At 36.4% G+C, this 19,686-nt stretch overlaps 1 protein-coding gene across 1 annotated transcript in view; it reads right to left on the reverse strand.

Annotated features, from left to right (window-relative positions):
- The window catches only part of LOC106059941 (uncharacterized), a 30,871-nt gene extending 14,331 nt beyond the window's left edge, over positions 1-16,540 (reverse strand). The window contains exons 1-4 of the mRNA XM_056025603.1: positions 16,375-16,540; positions 12,302-12,408; positions 8,120-8,196; positions 290-351 (exon numbers count right to left, since the gene is read on the reverse strand). Coding sequence (XP_055881578.1) covers positions 290-351; positions 8,120-8,196; positions 12,302-12,408; positions 16,375-16,428 — 300 coding nt within the window. The 5' untranslated portion in view covers positions 16,429-16,540. The remainder of the gene's footprint in view (positions 1-289; positions 352-8,119; positions 8,197-12,301; positions 12,409-16,374) is intronic.
- Positions 16,541-19,686: the final 3,146 nt, after the last annotated feature.

Consider the following 19,686-nt stretch of genomic DNA (forward strand, 5'->3'; position numbering starts at 1 on the left):
GACAATGTTGGGCAGGTCACCTTGAAAGAATGTCAGATAACAGAGGAGAAAAAATTGTATACAGGCAAAAAACAAAAGGAAGGCGACCCAAAGGCAGACGCCGAATGCAATGGATTGATGATGTGAAAGCAGATCTTCAAAAGCTTGGGGTTAGGGCATGGAGACAAAAGGCCCAGGAGAGATCTGAATGGATAGGATGGATGGATAGATACCAATAATTTGTTGAAAGCAGTTAAATCAAGTCTCTTCTTTCTATAACTTTACAGGTAATAAAATAAAGAGTACTTACTTTGATAAGTTCAACATCATTACTGCCACATAGACAGAGAGCATGTGCAGCACTTAACAGTCCTAAAATAAAAATAAAATCCTGATGTAAAATAATGAATATATTTTAACTAAAAATAAAAAAAACATTTTTGTTAAAAAGACAATACCTCTTTATGCAACAAAAAGAGCAATTATTTTGCTCTTAACAACTAATGATTTAACTCTTTGGCTCCGGAATTAATTCGGAATTATTTGCCACTTTTGGACGGAATTAATTTTTCCGCCATTTCAGAGTGCGCTACTTTGCTTCGATATAACTTGTATAACTTTTTTATTTATTATTGGAAAATAATAAACTTGATATAGAATTAAAGAGAAATGGATGCTCTTTCCATTTCTTATGTTTTCTAGTTTGCAAATTATGTTGTTTTTGTAATTTTGGGTTTTGAATATAAAAATTAAAAATGAAAAACTCACCAACTGACATTGAAAATATCCATCCAAGTGCATGTTTAAAGAAATTTATTGTTCAAATTGAATTGAAATAGCTTTTTTTCTCATTTTTATCCATTTGTTTACAGAACACCACAGAAGAAACAGCAATAGATGCAAAAAATAATAAACTGGAACTAATAATCCAATGTCACTACTTTAACGAAAAAGCCCATAAAAAAAGCAACACGCTTGGAACAAAACACTTTTACCCTAAAACTAGTCTAACTGTACAGCATATATATATTTATAGTATTTTCTTCTAAAGTTCTTCATGTACTTAGTATATAAATATTCCTTCTAGTTGTGATATTCATGGAAGCAGTCAATATGAATGTGTGGGTTCGACTCCCATCCAGCGCAAACATAAACCGTTCTCCCTGACCCAAAGTGTTTACATACTCTGTCTTTCTTTATAGATTATAGTTATAGGTCTCCATTCTCTGAAAATGGATCTTATTCTAGCAGGGGTGTTCCATTTAATCCTATGGTCAGCATAGCTATTTATTTTGCTAACAAGACTATCAACAATGTGATTGTCAATGAAAAAAAACATTCCATCTCAATAGATGCAGTGCTGACTAAGTCTAGGTTGACAACCCAATTTCTTGGTGGAATAAATCTGAAATTGTTCTGTTTCAGTGCCTAGATGATAGATCTAGAGATCTACATCTATCTGATTAGATTTAGATCTAGATAATGTAGAGACAGCTAAACTAGTTCTAGATCTACATTGAACATTAGCTGGGGGTGGAGCTGCTTCATCAGCTAATAAACTTCATCATTACTAGGCCTAGGCCTAGGTCTAGACCTATAAATTAATTTACTAGATCTAGATCTATATAATTAGATTTATCAATATCACCATCAGATGAAACAAAACCACTGTCATCTGAATTCTTATACTTCTTTATCAAAGAAATATTTAGATCTACAAAGTTTATATGGCCTTGGTTGAAGCTCCATATTAAAAAAAACACGCACACAGAAAAAATAAATGTCATCTCTTTACAAACTTCGTACAAAATAAAAACACGTTAAATGAAGGAAATTCCGGATGTTTAGCAAAGGGAAACTATTCTAGATAAACATTAAGCAATAAAAAACAAGAATTGGAGAAATGGAAACGAAAAAAAAAAATTTTGAGATAGCTGATGCCCCCAGCGTTGGTCCGACTTTTTTCCACTTTTTTAAAATCAACGCCCTGTGCGTTGGTGCGGAGCCAAAGAGTTAAAAAAAAAAACAAGGTTACAAAAGACAGTTTGTGTGGAAACACAAACTCAAAATCGACCCCTGAAGTAAAATGTTTTACATAATTCGGATAATCCTTCAGAGTTGAAGATAGTTTACTTCCTAGTCCAAACCTCCCGCAGGACGACGGGGGATGGGAGCAGGCAGGGTTTGAACCTTGACCATCGATAAATCCGAACGACAGTCCAGCGCGCAAACCGCATGACCAGTGGTCCACCCAGGTAGGCGTCAATATTTTCAGAAGCAGTACCTCTAGTCAACATTACAGCGCTTGACATCACCAGAGCTTTGTCAGAGATATTTTCCAGAATTGGTTTCCCAGAAGTTATCCTCTCCGACAGAGGCACACAGTTCACAGCTGACATTACCAAAGACTTCATGAACATGTACCACATCAAGATGAAGTTCACAACGCCCTACCATCCCCAAAGCAACGGGCTTTGCGAACGATTCAACGGTACTTTGAAGAGGTGCATTTCAAAAATAGCACACGACAATCCGCAGAATTGGGACTTATTCCTACCAGCAGCTCTGTTTGCATACAGAGAAAGTCCTCAAGAAACCACAGGATTCTCACCTTTCGAGATGGTTTATGGCGCCAACCCACGAGGACCAATGGCAATCCTCAAAGAAGCTATTATTCGCCAAAACTCAATCTCATCAGAAACCAAGACAGCGTTTCAACATGTGCAAGATACCAGAAACATAGTCATATCTGCATGTGAAAAAGCAAATGAAGCCACAGCCATAGCAAACTCCAATACCAGAATGAGAGTCAATAGAAACAGAACACTGAAACAATTTGAACCAGGAGATCAAGTATATCTGTTACTACCAGACAAAAGCAACAGACTATTCATCAAATGGCAAGGTCCATTCTCCATACTCAGGAAGATAGACATACACAACAAAAAGAAAATCTATCACGTCAACATGTTACAAAAATATAACACAATAACAGAAGGTACCACAAGCCCAGAACAAAATGAAAGAACCATATCATGTCTTGCAGTCATAAAAGAAGAAGATGAAAATGACATGTCTGAATTTGACAACATCAATATGCCACAAACAACTACCAAACAAACTGAATTTTGGCAAGACATCAAACTCAATTCAATGACACCGCAAAAGCAGAAAGAACTAATTACCATTCTCAAAGAAAATTCAGACATATTTACAGATGTTCCAGGCAAAACGTCAATTACGGAACACAATATAATACTTACTGATTCCAAGCCTACAAAAGCAAGACCTTACCCATTACCAGTACACTACAGAGACTTTCTTAAACAAGAAATTAACCAACTATTAGAGCAAGGAATCATTGAACATTCCAACTCTCCATATGCCGCACCAATAGTTCTTGTCAAACGGAAGCAAACGACAACTCCAAGAATGTGTGTCGACTTCAGACAGTTGAATAAAATAACCCAACTCGACTCATATCCTATGCCAAATCCTGAAGATCTTATGACCAAATTTTCAGAGGCAAAGTTCTTCACCAAAATAGACCTGTCCAGAGGTTATTACCAAATACCAGTCAGACAAGAATGCAAACAGTTTACGGCATTCACCACAGCTTATGGGCTATTCCATCTCAACTTCATGCCATTTGGTCTAGTCAACGCCACAGCACCTTTAATAGAGCCATTCACAGCATACTAAGCAATCGCTCTGACACAGTGTCATATATAGATGACATTTGCATATTCCATAAGACATGGAACGAACATATCAAAGGACTACAAGAAGTTTTCAGCATACTGAAACAACATGGTTTGTAAAATGTTTTACATAATTCGGATGTTCCTTCAGAGTTGAAGATAGTTTACTTCCTAGTCCAAACCTCCCGCAGGACGACGGGGGATGGGAGCGGGCAGGGTTTGAACCCTCGACCGTCAATAAATCCGAACGACAGTCCAGCGCGCAAACCGCACGACCAGGCAGCCATGGTTTTACCATAAAGCCTAGCAAGGTAGAACTAGCCATGTCAGAAATATCCTGCCTGGGTTATAGAGTCAGCTACAATTCGCTGAGACCACAAGAGAACATTATTCAACGCATACTAGACATCAAAGTCCCCACCAGTAAAAAGCAAGTGAGAAGTATTTTGGGTCTGTGTAATTTCTACAGACATTTCATACCAGGTTACATAGCACTCATAGCTCCATTGATTGAACTCACTAAGAAAGGACAGCCAACGAAGATTCCATGGTCTACAAAGTTACATACCACTATTGAGAACATTAAAGCTGAATTCTCAAGAGACACTATTCTCAAACTTCCGAATCCAGAGAAGCAATTTTACCTCGCCACAGATGCTTCATCTTCAGCTATAGGTGCATGCCTAATGCAGAAATACCAAGACACTTCACAGAAATGCCAAGAGACTTTGCACCCAGTATTTTTCATCAGCAGGAAGTTGTCACCAGCTGAAACCAGATACTCAACCATCGAACGTGAATGTCTAGCCATTGTATGGGCCATAGCCAAGTTCTCCAGAGATCTACTAGGTGCTCATCTCACACTCCTAACTGATCATGCACCACTAGCATTTCTGAACTCAAAGAAGTTAGTGAACAGTCGTTTAACTCGTTGGAGTCTACAACTCACAGACTACCAATTTGAGGTCAAGACAATTCCTGGACGTGAGAATGTCTTCGCTGACACACTTTCCAGATGTATTTAATTCTTTACATAATTGTGTATATATTTTTCTTCCACAGGTGTAGTATATCAGTTTTGTATCGTCATATTTTAATTTTATCATGAAGCACCATGAAGAGAAGTAACTCATTCAATTCAAGATTTAATTTATTCAAGTATTATGCTTTGTACAACCTTTGATATTGTCTCATTTTCATAACCACTTGAATAGTGAAACAGGTGTTCTAAGTCATCAATAATTTTGTTCTCATATACCTGACACTGCATTTACATTTTTTTTTTTTTTTAATGTTATCTCCAAGTTGACTTTATTTTTCAGAGCATTGTCATATGTTACCTCAACCATTTTTCTATAATTTCATGTATGGTATCTTGTGTATATTTAAATATTTTTAATACATATGAGCATTTCTATTACCATACAAATGCTAAATGGAGGGGGGGGGGGTAATATGTCACAGATGCCATTATAGATTTATTTGTATATTTCACATTTAAAAGCTTGTGTGTAAATAGAAATATAAACCCTTGACTGAGCCTCAGGAATTACCCCACAAATCTAGATCCTTGACAGCGCCTCAGGTTTTACCCGAGACGTAATTACGATGTTGCAAATCTATTGGTTGATTTGAAAATAAATAAAGACATTTTAGCGCCAGAGAATTGACGAGAGTAGAAAGAACGCCAGTCGATGAAAGAATGTCCTAGTAGACAGTCGCGTTTACTAAGAGCTCTGATTTAAAGCCTTTGTAATGTTTTTTGTGCTTATTGATCTGTAACTTGTACATAAGCTGTACTTACGTTTTATATTTAAATAAAGTTCCAGAGTTGTGTTTTAACAAAGAATCTTTTATTGTGAATCCTAGATCGTCATTTATTCAACTATTTTAATTCAAGTGAAATCACCGGCACCACAACACACGTTGTGACAGGGGAGTATTGCCACAGAGTGGAGGTTTGGAGTCAGAGTTTTCCTTCTCCTAGATGGGTTGCGTTATTTAGGCTGACGTACCCCATCAACACGAAGCTAAACTGGTTTTGAGGCGCCAGTGTTCCGCCTTTCATCCATTCTCCTGTCAGTTTGTAAGAACAGGTTCCGCCGGATTTTTGAGAAAATCACACGTGAAGGCCAGGAGCTGGATTTGACTGTCAGAGGCATTTAGAGACGCAAGCAATGGGAGAATTTCTTGGAAAGTGGGTGCTTATCCCCACTTTCACCCCCGGCATTGACAGTCCTTTGGAACCCACCATCATAAGCATAGTTTCGGATCCCCCCCCCCCCCCCCCCGCGAAAAAAAAATATATGTATATATATATATGTTTGTGTGTGTGTATATAATTAATCTTTATTATATTCTGACTCTTCATTCTTTCGGAAGACGTTTATTGTACCCTAACAGACTCCCAATCTACTCTGCAAGCACTTAACAGCAGCACCTCAAACAGTCCAAGAGAGTTGACAACACTCATTGTGATAATCCACCAGATGATATCAAAATTAAATATCAATATTACACTACAGTGGATCCCTGGACACATTGGCATCATGGGAAATGAAAAGGCAGATAAGGTATCAAAGGCAGGTTCATCTATGGAACAACCAGATAGACTTGTTAACTACCTCACCCTAAGGTCAATGTTAGCCAACAATCACAAAGAGGAGTGGCTCAACCAATGGGAATCAGGAAACACAGACAGAGCCATGTATAGAGAAATGACTATGCCTAACAAACTGGACAGTATTAACTTCCTCCCCCGCAAAGAACAATCTACAATCTTCCAACTAAGAACAGGACACACACGACTATTAAATTACCACCTGAACAAAATAAACTCCACACAACTACCCCTTTGCGGACATTGCGCCCACCCTTTTGAAACCGTAAACCATATCCTCTTTGAATGCCCCTCCCTAATCCACCTTAGGCAGACCCTACTTCCACTACAGCCCAAAATAACCAACACCCTGTACGGCAGTGCTGAACAACTAAAGAAAACAGCACACTTTTTTTCCTTGGCACAGTCTGCAAAAGAGCTCACAGCTCAGCAGCAATAAAGCTGGCTAGAAGAAGAAGAAGAAGAAGAAGTGGCCTACGGCTAACGAGGGTGTCATGTAGCCAGCACAACGACCAACCGCCTTTACTTTTCCCCAACTAATGCCAGGTACCCATTAGAGCTGGGATCCTCGGTTCGGAATAAATAAAGTAATTGTTTTGAAAAGGCTCAATCACATATTTGAATCCTCAAAAAAAAAAAAAAAAAAAAAAAAAATTTCCACTATATAAAAATTTTTTCACGAAAATGAATTTTACAAGATTACTATTCGTTTTAAATTAGGTTTAACTTATAATGCATACTAATTAGCTTTTTCTCTTTAAAAAACTGCTTGCATAATTGATTTTAAAAATTAGAATTTTCGCTTTCAGGAAAAAAAAAAGTAGCCGTTGCATCAGAACTTTGAATGGTCTAAAATATTGTGAAGTCTGATTTTCAATATTTTTTTCTAGTTTACGAGATCTAAACGGGACGGACGGACAGACATTTCACACAAAACTAATAGCGTCTTTTCCCCTTTCGGGGGCCGCTAAAAAAAGGAACATTTCCTCCAACCCTTGGTGAATAAAAAATCCTGGTTAAACGAATGTATAAATCTACTGGACTTTATAATACTCTATTGATAGGCCTTTAGATCTAGACTAAGAAGATGGTGCACAAAATGTTTCTGAACATTGCTTTGTTTGTAAAATGTTTTACATGTTTTGTTTGAACGTTTCGGATGTTCCTTCAGAGTTTTAGATAATTTACTTCCAAGTCCAAAACTCCAATTGGACGACGGAGGTTGGGAGTGGGCGGGGTTTGAACCCATCGATAAATCTGAACGACAGTCTAGTGTGCAAACTGCATGACCAGGCACCATCCATTAATTTATTAAACTCGTTAATGAACAGGGCCTACATGCAGAAATACCAGGAAATGTATAGTCTAGTTCTCTAGCCAAATTTTAATTAATTTTTGTATACTTTAAAAAATGATAACTCGAGTTTTCCCAGTGTGGCCAATGGACTAGATCTTTTCCAAATGATAAATAGTTAACACATTTACTGTCAAATTAATAGGGAAATCAATGAGCCGTTTTTGAGAACTGAATCCACCCAGGTTTAAGATTTTGCTTCATTCTGAATGAGCAACTTGAATAGAGGTATTGTAAAAAACAAAATGATGGCTATCAAAACTTTATTTGATATAAGTGTACTTTATAAAATACTTATAGGCTAGATTTTGACCAATAGTTAGTAAATTTGCTTATGATTATTTATATATGTTTTCTTGGCTATTGCATTTTACTAGTCTTTTGCAGGTTCTTGATAAGAAGTCTTGGTATTAAATTAATGTTTCAATATCTATGGTTTAACAAAATGAACAAAAAAAATTTTACTTTGTAATCTAGACTCATTTCTTGCTCCTAAAGAATTAGATCCAGGTTCTAGAAACTCAGCAAGTTCAGAGTCATATCTGAAAATACAAGAAATAGCTGTTTGACCATAGATTTAGAAATATAGACACTCATATATGTAATATATCTTTGAAATAATTTGAAGTACAAGTTATAATACTTAAAAAGAAAATATGCAAAGAGAAATATTTAATGATTTTTGTGTCCTATTGTGATATTCATTTTTAGCAGCCCCCAAAAGGGGAAAAGACGCTTTTAATTTTGTGTGAAATGTCTGTCCATCCCGTTAAGATCTTGTAAACTAGAAAAGATTGTGAAAATCCGACATCATAATAATTTAGTCCATTCAAAGTTCTGATGCAACAGCTACGTTTTTACTTTTCTAAAAGTGAAAAGTCTAATTTTTTAAATCACGTATGCAAGCAGTTTTTTCATAAAAATACACCACTTTTACAAGTATTCAACATTAATAGTAACAAACACAGGCGGCTCTTTAGTAGTAAAGACGACTATTTACCACGTTTTTAAAACATTTATGCAAATGTTTTTGGACTTTTTGTTAAAAAATTATTTTTTTTTTACATTTGTATTGCTACGTTAAGTAAGTTCTGTCCTACTAACTACTACATTTACCCAAAAATAATGTTTACTTTTTAAGAGAAAAAAATCTATTTAGTATGCATATAAGTTGGACATAATTTAAAACAACAATTAATAAGTAGGTTTTCCATATTATTGCCTGAACTGCAGAACAAGTTACAAGCCAAATCTGGTATTCAAAAGCTTTTGTAGTTTCTTGTTTCTATTAATATAGATATAAGCCAATATATATAGAGAGTTCATTCATCATGGTTCGATAATGACCACTTTGTCATCCAGGGGGCTGAGGGCTTTGCACTGGGGTTTTATGCTTCCTCATGTGGCTGGTGAGACCTATGTGAGCCCGGAATGTTCGGCTGCACACTGGGTAGGTTATTCCAGCTGGAGCTAGTGTCGTGGGCCTTGCTTTTCTTCTCTGGCGTTTTTCTTCTGCCAGCATTGTTCTCTTTTTCTCAGCAACCTGTGCGCCAGTTTTCACAGCACAACGCCATGATGCTCTGTCTCCCAGGTGGCTGGGTCTATGCTGAACGCCTTCAGAGAAGCTTTGAGGGTGTCCCTGAATCGCTTTCTTTGCGAGCAATTTCCTTAACTTAGTTGGCCATACAAGAGTCGTTTATGGATGGGGTGGTCTTCCATTCTGCAGACGTGTCCTGCCCATCGCAGCTGGGACTGCATCAGAATTGTATGGATGCTTTGTATGGATGCTTTGCAGACCTGCTCTTCGAAGGACTTCAGTATTTGGTATTTTGTCTTGCCATCTAACATTGAGTATTTTTCTTAGACACTAGCTTTGTATTTGTGGTGATACCATGTCCATTTTTAGACAGTCTGCCATAGGATGCACTGGCCTTGGTGATACGCAGGTCGATTTCATTATCAATCTTTCTGTTTCTGGAGAGTGTGCTGCCAAGATATGTGAATCTGTCCACTGCATTTATATCATGTCCATTTATCTTGATGCTTGGATTGGAGTAGGCTTTCCCAGGAGCAGGTAAATATAAGACTTCAGTCTTATTTGTGTTAATGGTAAGGCCAAAGTCTGAACATGCTCTTGAGAAGTCACTGACAATGCTCTGCAGATCATTTTCAGAGCAGGCATTTAGGGCACAGTCATCAGCAAATAGCAAGTCCCTGATTACTGCTGAATTTGTTTTTGATTTTGCTTTGAGCCGCCTTGGGTTGAATAGGCCACCATCAAATCTGTATGTTATATTTATCCCGATGTTTTCTCTATCTGTGAATGCAACTGTCAGCATAGCAGAGAACATGATACTGAACAATGTAGGTGCCTTGTTTTACCCCGTTCGATACTTTGAAGGGCTCTGATGGTTCTCCACTTTCTTGGACACGAGCCTTCATGCCATCATGAAATAGTCTTACCATGTTATGAATTTTCGTGGACAGCCAAACTTTGACATAATCTTCCATAGTCCTTCTCTGCTAACAGTGTCGAATGCCTTTATTAGGTCGACATATATTGAAAAGAGGTCAGCATTTTGTTCTTGGCATTTTTCCTGGAGCTGCCTTGTCGCAAAGATCATGTCAATGGTACCACGCTCTTTTCTGAAACTGCACTGGCTTTCTGGTAGTAGACCATGTTCTATGTGTTGCATGAGCTGATTTAGTAGGATGCGAGAAAGGAGTTTCCCAGCAATAGAGAGAAGAGATATTCCTCTGTGGTTGTCGCAGATTTAGCGGTTTCCTTTTCGCTTGTAAAAATGGACTATTGTGGCATCTTTAAAGTCTTGTGGTATTGACTCTTGTTCCCACATAATTAAAAAGAACAGCTAATGAAGTCTTTCAATCAGGGCTAATCCACCTTTTTTTTGTAGACCTTTGTGAGGAATGGAGTCAGCTCCCGGGGCTTTTCTGCTTGCGAGCTGTTGAATGGCAAGATCGGTTTCCTTTAGTGTAGGGGGATCATCTTTTCATTTATTGGTACTTGCTGTCATTTATAATGGAAGGTGTTCTGAGAACCTTTTCGAAGTGCTCAGCCCAGCATTTTAGGATTTCTTCCTTATCTGTCTATAGATTTGTCCCATTAGAATTTAGTAGAGGGGATGAGCCTGACTTTGTGGGTCCATAGACTTCGTTTATGGCATGGAAGAAGTTCTCCATGTCGTGCTTGTCTGCAAATTCCTGTATTGTTTCCACTTTCTTGCTTAGCCAGGTATCTTGCATTTGGCATAACTGTTTTTGCACATTTTTGCGGATGTTTGTGAATGCATCTTTAGTGGACTGGGAGTTTGGGTTGTTCAGATACAATTTATGGAGCTTGTGCTTTTCATCTAATAGTTTTCTGATCTCAGTACTGTTTTCATCAAACCAGTCCTGATGCTTTCTCTCCATAGGTCCGAGTATGCTTAATGCTGTTCAATGGAGAGTTTTTTTAAGCATTTCCAGCTTTTATCTACATTTGATTCAGCTAGAGGGGTGGACTTGAGGCAGTTCTCTACCACATCTGCAAGCGACTTTTCAATTTTGTCATCTGCTAGTCTGGCCGTGTTTAGCCTTTTTAGGGGTTTAGATTTTTGTGGACGTCTCTTTGGTTGAATACGAATGTTTAGTTTTGTGATGATGAGGCGGTGGTCTGTTCCACATTCTGCCCCACAGCAAGATTTGGTGACACATATGTACTGACGGTAAGATTGTCTGGTGATGATGTAGTCTATGAGGTGCCAGTGTCTTGAGCGGGGATGCATCCAGGAAGTTTGCAGTCTTCTGAACTGCATACTTTACTTTTAGAATTGAAGAGGAAGAACATTTGATAAATCTTGGAAACTATTTGCTACTAGTAATACTATGAATAAGCTTGACATGTAACAGAATAATGGCAGCAGTAAGCTACCAAGGTTAGTAAAAGAAAAGGGTTAAGAAAATATGGCAAAACATAGATAGGCCCTGATGAGGACCCTCCGCCATTGTAGATTTAGGGTCAACACTTAGTGGAGCTCGAGGCTTCTTTCAAAGGCAAACCTAATTTAAATTGCATCTCTTTCTAACAAAACAACATAAATACATACATATAGTTTCAAAGTGATGGTAATTAAACAAAGGGCTCCAATTGGTGTTGACCCTAAATATAGAATATTTTGTGGTTATATAAATAAAAATAAAGACATGAACGACTAGTGTTAAGCTACACTAGTTTACAATAAGGAATTTGGCCTGTAAAAGTTAGGATTAATTTGTTTTATTTATTTTTATATATCTACAATATAATAAAAACAATGACCCTGATTAGTTATGGAATAAAGAATCTTTAGATATAGGCAAGTTGTGTTCACCAAGAAGGTTTTGGACTTATTTAGTAAAGCGAGGACAGAGATGAATTCCCTTCATTATCTATTCAATGTTTATGGATTGACATGCTCTTTGTCTCACTACATTGTTTGCCTTCGCCTGTATTCAACTGTTAGTTGGCAGTTTAGTTATCATCTCTGTTTTGAACTTTACCTATTTAAGACACAGAGCAGAGTTACCAAGACTAGAAACATTCTGTATTAAAAACATTAACATATAAATTTATTTAAAATGCACATTTTTGTTCTATTCAAAACATACCTACAAAACAGCCAATGAAGTATTTTTAGTCGAATTTCTCCTGGGTTAGTTAAGAGATTTAAAACTGCATCTTCATCTATTTCTTCTGTATAAGGACAGCCAAGAAACTGAAATTTTTTCAAAACTGTATTAAACCAGTGTTATTTGATGAAATAATTGAATTAGTTTGGATCAGTCATGTAATTAGATTTGAAATATATCTAGACTAACAATAATAAACCTGTGGATTATTTTTACCTATTGTTTTTGTTTTGTTTAGAGCAATTTCATGCGTTGAGCTTTCTCAATGTGTTATGATCCAGTCACTTGTCTAGACCAGTAGGGAAAGGGTGGGGGAGAAAGAATGGTGAATGTCACCATGATCGCTTTTTAAGTACATTTTATAAAAAACTATTAAAACGTTGTACGACTTAAATTCAAACTTGAGGGTTAAAGTGCTAGCAAAGTGCTTATGAAAATAGGTTTTATAGTTAGTTTAAAACTTTTAAGCAAGACAACCTAATTCTCTACACAAAGTATAAAAGGGACTATTTTAACTTATGCCACCACATCTGTCAAGTAAAAGTTCTTTCCATTGTTCGATACCAAAAAATAAAAATAATAATTAATAATAATTATCATTAGCTAATTAGCTAATCGATTATTTTTCAATATTGTTTCTTGTTTTGTCATGTAAAAGGAATAATTGTGCAAAATTTCAACTTGATCCAAAATTGGGTATGGGAGAAATAATGTGTAGAAATGAATGAGTTGATATAAGCTTTGTAAAAAAAAGGTGTTTGACAAATAATAATGAATTTAACTAATTCTTGTTCACCGAACAGAGCAATATCGCAATAAGAAATATTATTGGGATTATGTAATCTATCATTTGTTCGATGAGTAAACATGACCTAGATCAAGATATCATAATTCAAGGATAAAAAAAAACAAGCCAAAGAAAAAAGATTACTTAAAAAAAAAAACAAAGCTTATCTAAGGGAAAGAACTGCTAATTACTGCCTTATCCAGAAGAAATGAAGAAACTAAGAGTAAATAAAATAAATGAGAAATGGACAAGCTGTCATCTGAATCACAAGAAACATGATGCCTATCTATTATAAGTTATTCCGACAAGATGAACGTCTAATCTTTCGACTTGGGACCGGACACAACAGAATGAGACAACATATGTACCGGAAGCTCAAAATTGTAACCGGTTTCTACAAATAAATTATATATTAATATAATAATAATTAAATTTTTTTTAAATGTTGTTTATTTTTAGAAAATTATATGAATAATTTTGTTGTTTGTCAAAATAATATAGATATAGTACAAAATGTATATTTAAGTTTAATGTATGTGTTCTTGTGTGTGTTTGTTACATGTTTTACTAAAAAAAAATAATTCATAACATATTATAAAAAAAAAAAGCTAATGTGGTGTATGCAAAACGTTATAACCATTTAGTAGGCAACAAATAATATAATATGTACAAATGTTATGGCACTTGAGTGCACATCCATACACACAATAATAGATTGGCATAAATAGGCAGCTGAAAAAAAAGTCACAGTAGTAATATCATTGTAGACCTCTAGCCTACAATTATTGATCGACCAGGTGCGCTAAAGGCCTTTGTGTGAAACATCAACATGCACTGGGCTTGTGATAAGTATATACGCACTATTAGATGCTATGTGTGGTCTAAGAGATTGTCAAAATCAAAAGAGAGTATGAAGCCTCCCCCCCTCCCTTTTTTTCCATGTCTCCATAGCATACCATTTGAGTGGAGCTCTAAAAAAAAAAAACAGGTGAGAGAGAGCAGGAGACTAGCGAGTATCAACCAGTTACTAATACCAAAAAGGCTAAGGTGAAACAGGAAGGCACTGCGCTAGTGGAGCTGGGCTACAGGAAAAAAGTGCCCCGTAGAGACAATAAGGTAGAGTAGAGAGAAGACTCCTCCTCTTCTCCCCCGTAACAGATGCGATTTTTTTCCTTAGCACGACCAGCTAGGCTAGGCCCAAAGTAGTGGACTTGGTGTGACGTCAGTTACAAGCCAAGAATGAAAGTGTGGAGCGTGGGAAAAGTGATAATATGCTTGTTTCGTTGCGCTAATGTACAAAAAAATAAAAGGATGAAATTTCTTAATGTTTTATATATATTTCCTTTGATGTGGCCGATAAATCTCCAAACCAACAAACAACTTTGACAGGGAAAAAAATCATGTCGAAAACTTTTACGCAACAAAAAACCGACCCTACCCTTCTTCACATCAGATTTAATTTTAACTATGCATAGTGATACATTACAAAATAGCTATTTTTATAGACAAAAGGATGACAAATTCATTGTCACCCTCAGTTTTTTCATAGACCATTACGGAGTTATGAATTTTGAAACTTAAAAATAGCCGGAGATTAGCTTAGCGTGGCCGACAACCATTCTTTACTCTAGAGATACTCAGCTTAAATGGCTTATTAAAAGTTATTATGGATTCAGACTCTACACTCTAGTAAATAGATTATCATTAGGTCTAGTAAGTCTAGTAAAATACTGGTCTACAGGCCTAGGCCTAGGCAGACTAGTCACTAGGGTAGGTAGTTGCACCAAAAAATTTAAATTAATCTTATACCAACAAATGTGTAATAGAATGAAAGAGGATGAAAAATGCTTTCCAACAACACCTAATTTATTATGCTAGCATTATTGGTTCAAAAGTTATTGTGATTTTAAGTTTGTCCGAGGCGTCCTGACATCCAATGGACTTTATATAGAGAAATAAAAAAAAAGTGAAGCAAATTTTTTTTTAATGTGAATATTTCCAAAACTATTGTGAATACATATACAAAAGTATATATCAAATTGTACAGTTTTAAAGGAGGAATTTTAATTTATAAGTGGCAAATCAAAATGAAATTAAAATTATAAAATATCATTAGTAAATTACGAAAAAAATACAATTTTTTCTAATTTTCTTAAAATAGTCTATAAAAAGAAAAATGCTCCTGGTTGTCAAGTTTTCAACACAATAAGCTTCTAAATTGATCTAGATCTATCTAGTTATAAAACAATAGTGTAGATTAGAAAAAGAATCTTTAAATTTAAGATTTAGATCTATTTAATTATATTTATTTGAAAGAATATTTTAGATACCTAGATTTACAGATTTTAGCTTCGACATCGACTGACCAAAAGAACTCCCAAGAATACAGATCTTTATTATATTTTATGTTAATAAGCAATGATATAGGTATAAAGAAGTGATTCATTCAATTTTACATGTTTTAGTGTAAACTAATTTTATTTTTCTTATGTAAAAAACAGATATTATTGATAAAAGGTCATTCCGACCTTAGTGAAATTCTAGTACCTGATAAAAGTGTGCTAAGTTTTAAAATATCGTTGACTCGTTTAATCATAATAAATTTGGTATCATTGGAAAGCTGAATGAATTTTCTAAGTGTATGGTTTAAAACTAAAGATGTACGGGATCCTTTTTTTATTTTCCTTGTTATTTGAAAATTTCAAATTTTTCTGATTAAAATATTTAGGACATAGTAATAGAAAAAAAAATATTTTTTCCCACTGGCCGTTAGAGGAACCTCTTATCTTTAGAATAAACGCCAGAAAATGTCATAAAAACACTCAGTTATAAAGCAATGTCTTTTCTTAGGACATGCTTAATTTCAGTTTTGTAAAACCTGAACAGGAAATTGTTTTGATGTCAAATGTGTTTTTAGATCCAATATGGCTTCCTGTGAGAGTACCTACACTAGGGCTAGGGCCTAGATTCTAGATCATCATCTACTATGATCTAGCAATCTTACACTGCACTAGCCTCTAGCTAGAGTCTAGTCTAGAGCTAGACTTTCACTAAGTTGCCTTTGGACCACTTTTGACTGTCACTTTCCTTTGGTTGGGCTTGGCTATACTTTATACTGCCACTACTGGCATTATAAATATAATACACAAAAGAGATTAATACTAGATCTAGATTTATTAAAGTATTAAAGGTTATAGTCTTGATAAATACGTTGAATTATATTTTATATCTATTCAAGTAGATCTAGATTCTATATGAGGCCTACGTCTAATTTTTCTTTAAGAGCTGACTCCAATTTCTCATTTGAGATTAACGCCATTTCCCTCTTTCTTTTATGAAAATCACAAAAGTAGAGCTGTAATTGACTGTTTTTTGTTTTTTTTTAAATCCCAAGAATAATTTCTCAGAAGTCCTTAGATTCGAAAAACGGACTCGTACTCCTACATAAACAGTTTTAGAAAGGATTAAGTAGTACAGCAGACCTTCTCACACTTTTGCGCTGGGACCCCTGTATTTATACAGTCAGAATTAGCGGAAACAGATACATAAATGAATGGTACATACGTTACAACTATAAAAAAGAAAGAAAAAACACAACATTTTGTTTATTGAGATTATAGTTTTGTTTACAATAAAATTGTAAACTAATTTGCACTTAATTTGGATGATGTTGATGAGATTTATAAAAGTAGGCCTATTTAGTATTTATGCCCGGTTTAATGTTTGTAAGTAGTAAAATCTACACGAGCAATAATTTCTAGTCTATTTATTTTATTTTTCATGAGGTTCATTTCGGCTCTAAATTCAAGTTGTACCAAATAAGAAAATGGGAACGCAGTCATCAACTTCTGTACAATGACCCACAATGCAGAATCTGTTTTTGTAACGAATTCGTAGCATCTTTGGTCAGCCATTGGTTTAAGTGCCTAGTTTGTGGATATTTCAAAAAGCTGCTCATGTATTAGTATGGCTGCTGGGCATACATTTCAGACCCAGAAAGAAAGCCCTTATCGGAGACAGGCGCAGAAGAAAACAAATAGAACGCCAGCGAACAACAGCTTCCTCCGCACGAGATGCGGGGAAAAAAAGTGCAGGTAGCAACTGGGTTTGCATAGTACGTCATGTTAAACACTGCACTCACAAAACCTCTTCAGTTGGTCTTTAATCTTTGTTATTGAAGTAAGTCGGGTGTTGCACGCGTTCAATATAATAAAGTATTGTTCTCCGCCATGACACTAATGGTTGTTGTATGTTTATTGCTGACTGTGAACCTAGATCTTAATTAACATGGTGGCAGCGGTATATTAATGATCAGAGGTAATCATTAATCAGTATATAAAAGTTTATTGTTTGCAATAATAAATAGGCAACAATTCAAGGCTACGCCGTGCAATTGCAGCTAGAAATTTCCTTCCTGTACCCGAGCCGCTCGAGGTAGAAGGTAACATGGCCGCTAATTGGAAAAAGTTTCACCGGAGCTGGAGAAACTATGAGTTAGCCACTAAATTGTCGGAAGAATCAGAGGAGGTCAGAATGGCCACCTTTCTAACAATTATAGGAACAAAAGCAATGGACATATATGAAGGTCTTGAAATTGAGAAGAGAAAAGAAATTTAAGAAAGATGGAAGAAATAGTGAACAAATTAGAACGTTTTTGCATTGGAAAAACGAATGAAACGTATGAGCGTTATGTTTTCAATACTCGAGAACAGCAAGAAGGTGAGGACATTGAAAAGTACATAACAAATCTGAGAAGACTAGCAAAAACGTGTAGTTTTGAACACATGATTAGAGACAGAGTAATTCTTGGTGTTAGACATGAATGCCTCAAAATGAAATTGTTACAAGATAGTAGTCTCACATTGGAAAGGTGCAGAGACATTTGCAGAGCATACGAGACCACCAACAAACAGTTGAGACAAATACAAGCCGACCCTCCAATCATTGAGAAAGTATCAACACCCTCAAGAACAAACATTCAGAAAGGTAAATGCAGGTATTGTGGAAGGATTCACGAATACATTAAGGAAAAGTGCCCTGCATGGGTTAAAATGTGAATAGTGTGCAAGAGGAGACATCATTTTGTCGTTATGTGCAAAAAGAAAATTCAGCAGGTGGTTGTCAGATGATATGTCTAACGATGAAAGACAGCTGCAATCGGAAACAGGAGATGATGTCATGATGGTAAAAAATTAATGGGTGATGTCTTTGGAGAACCGCAAAGCTAAAAGGATGACAGCAGTTATGACAGTTAATGGTCACCGTGTAAGGTTTCAAATGGATAGTGGAGCTGATGTAAATACCATTCAGGAAAAATACGTAAATAAGAATCAGATAGAAAAGGCAACGCAAAGATTACTAATGTGGAATAAGACTGAAATGAGCCCCACAGGGAAAGCCACTTTTTTGACAAGTCAAAAGCTTGCTGTCAGAGTCACTCAATTTTATCACAGCATTAATTATTATTATTTATTATTTATTTATTTTATTTTAATTATTTTAATTATTTCTCATTTTAGTCCCTATTTCCCCACCCACCTTTTCCTCTTCTCTCTAGACTGAGTCCACCACCTTGGCGACAACTAGGCCACGGCTTTCACTTATCTCCCCTTGATCGGGGAAAGATAAACACACAGTCTCTTTGGTTTTACCCGCCGGATGTCTGACGGTCGCAGTTGACTCCACCTTGAGTGGAATACAAATCACTCTTTCTTCTCCCCCCCCCCCTCTCCCACGTCTCTCTTTGATCAAAGAGATCACTCGGATCGACACTCCAAGGTGTGACTCCCATCTCGAGTCAAATTCACCCACGTGAGAGATGATCCTTAGGCATATCGCATTTCCTGTTTCCGCCCATCTCTTCCGGACCTTAATAAAGTAGAGTAAGGCGGGACAGACACTCTCTCACTTCTCATTCTCGCTGACCAGTCGAGTCTGGACTATTTCATTTATTCTTACTCTTAGAGGAATACCTGGTGGTAAGCCAAACTTAATCACAGTTCCATCTTAGTTACTTTGTGTATATTTCTCACTGGATATTATCATGTGCATTTTACTTATTTCATTTATATTGTAATAACTGAAGGGAGGCAACTCAACGAGACAAAGACGTTTATTTACACGGAGACATGACAAACACAAAGGGGCATCTGCCTTGAGTACAGCATCTCCATATTGGCTCTCTACTTGGGCGGAAATCGTACTCTCTCCCATGTCAACATCCGACTTGTTTAGTCACAGATAGTGCGCACCTTCTTTCTGCACTATCTTGGATGGCGGTGCGCATTGCAAAGTCATAACATTAGCACTTTTTCGTCCCGAAAAGAAACACTGCAGCTGAGGTTTGACAGTTCAGGTGGAGGTCGATCAGTGGGAGCCACAGGCGGCAGGGAGTGTGTTCCCCACGAAGCCATCCGCAGTTTTCCTCCAGTGCCGCTTTCTCTTTCTCCAGTTGACCAGGCTGTTGTTGCGACGATGACGTGGCCGTTTGACACACAAAGAGATAGTGTCGAGCACTGTTTTCTTCAGCACAGCCTTTGATCTGACACGCTGTCTCAGCAGACCTTCCCGACAGACG

The sequence above is a fragment of the Biomphalaria glabrata genome, chromosome 4 (assembly GCF_947242115.1).
Source record: "Biomphalaria glabrata chromosome 4, xgBioGlab47.1, whole genome shotgun sequence".
Lineage (NCBI taxonomy): Eukaryota > Metazoa > Mollusca > Gastropoda > Planorbidae > Biomphalaria > Biomphalaria glabrata.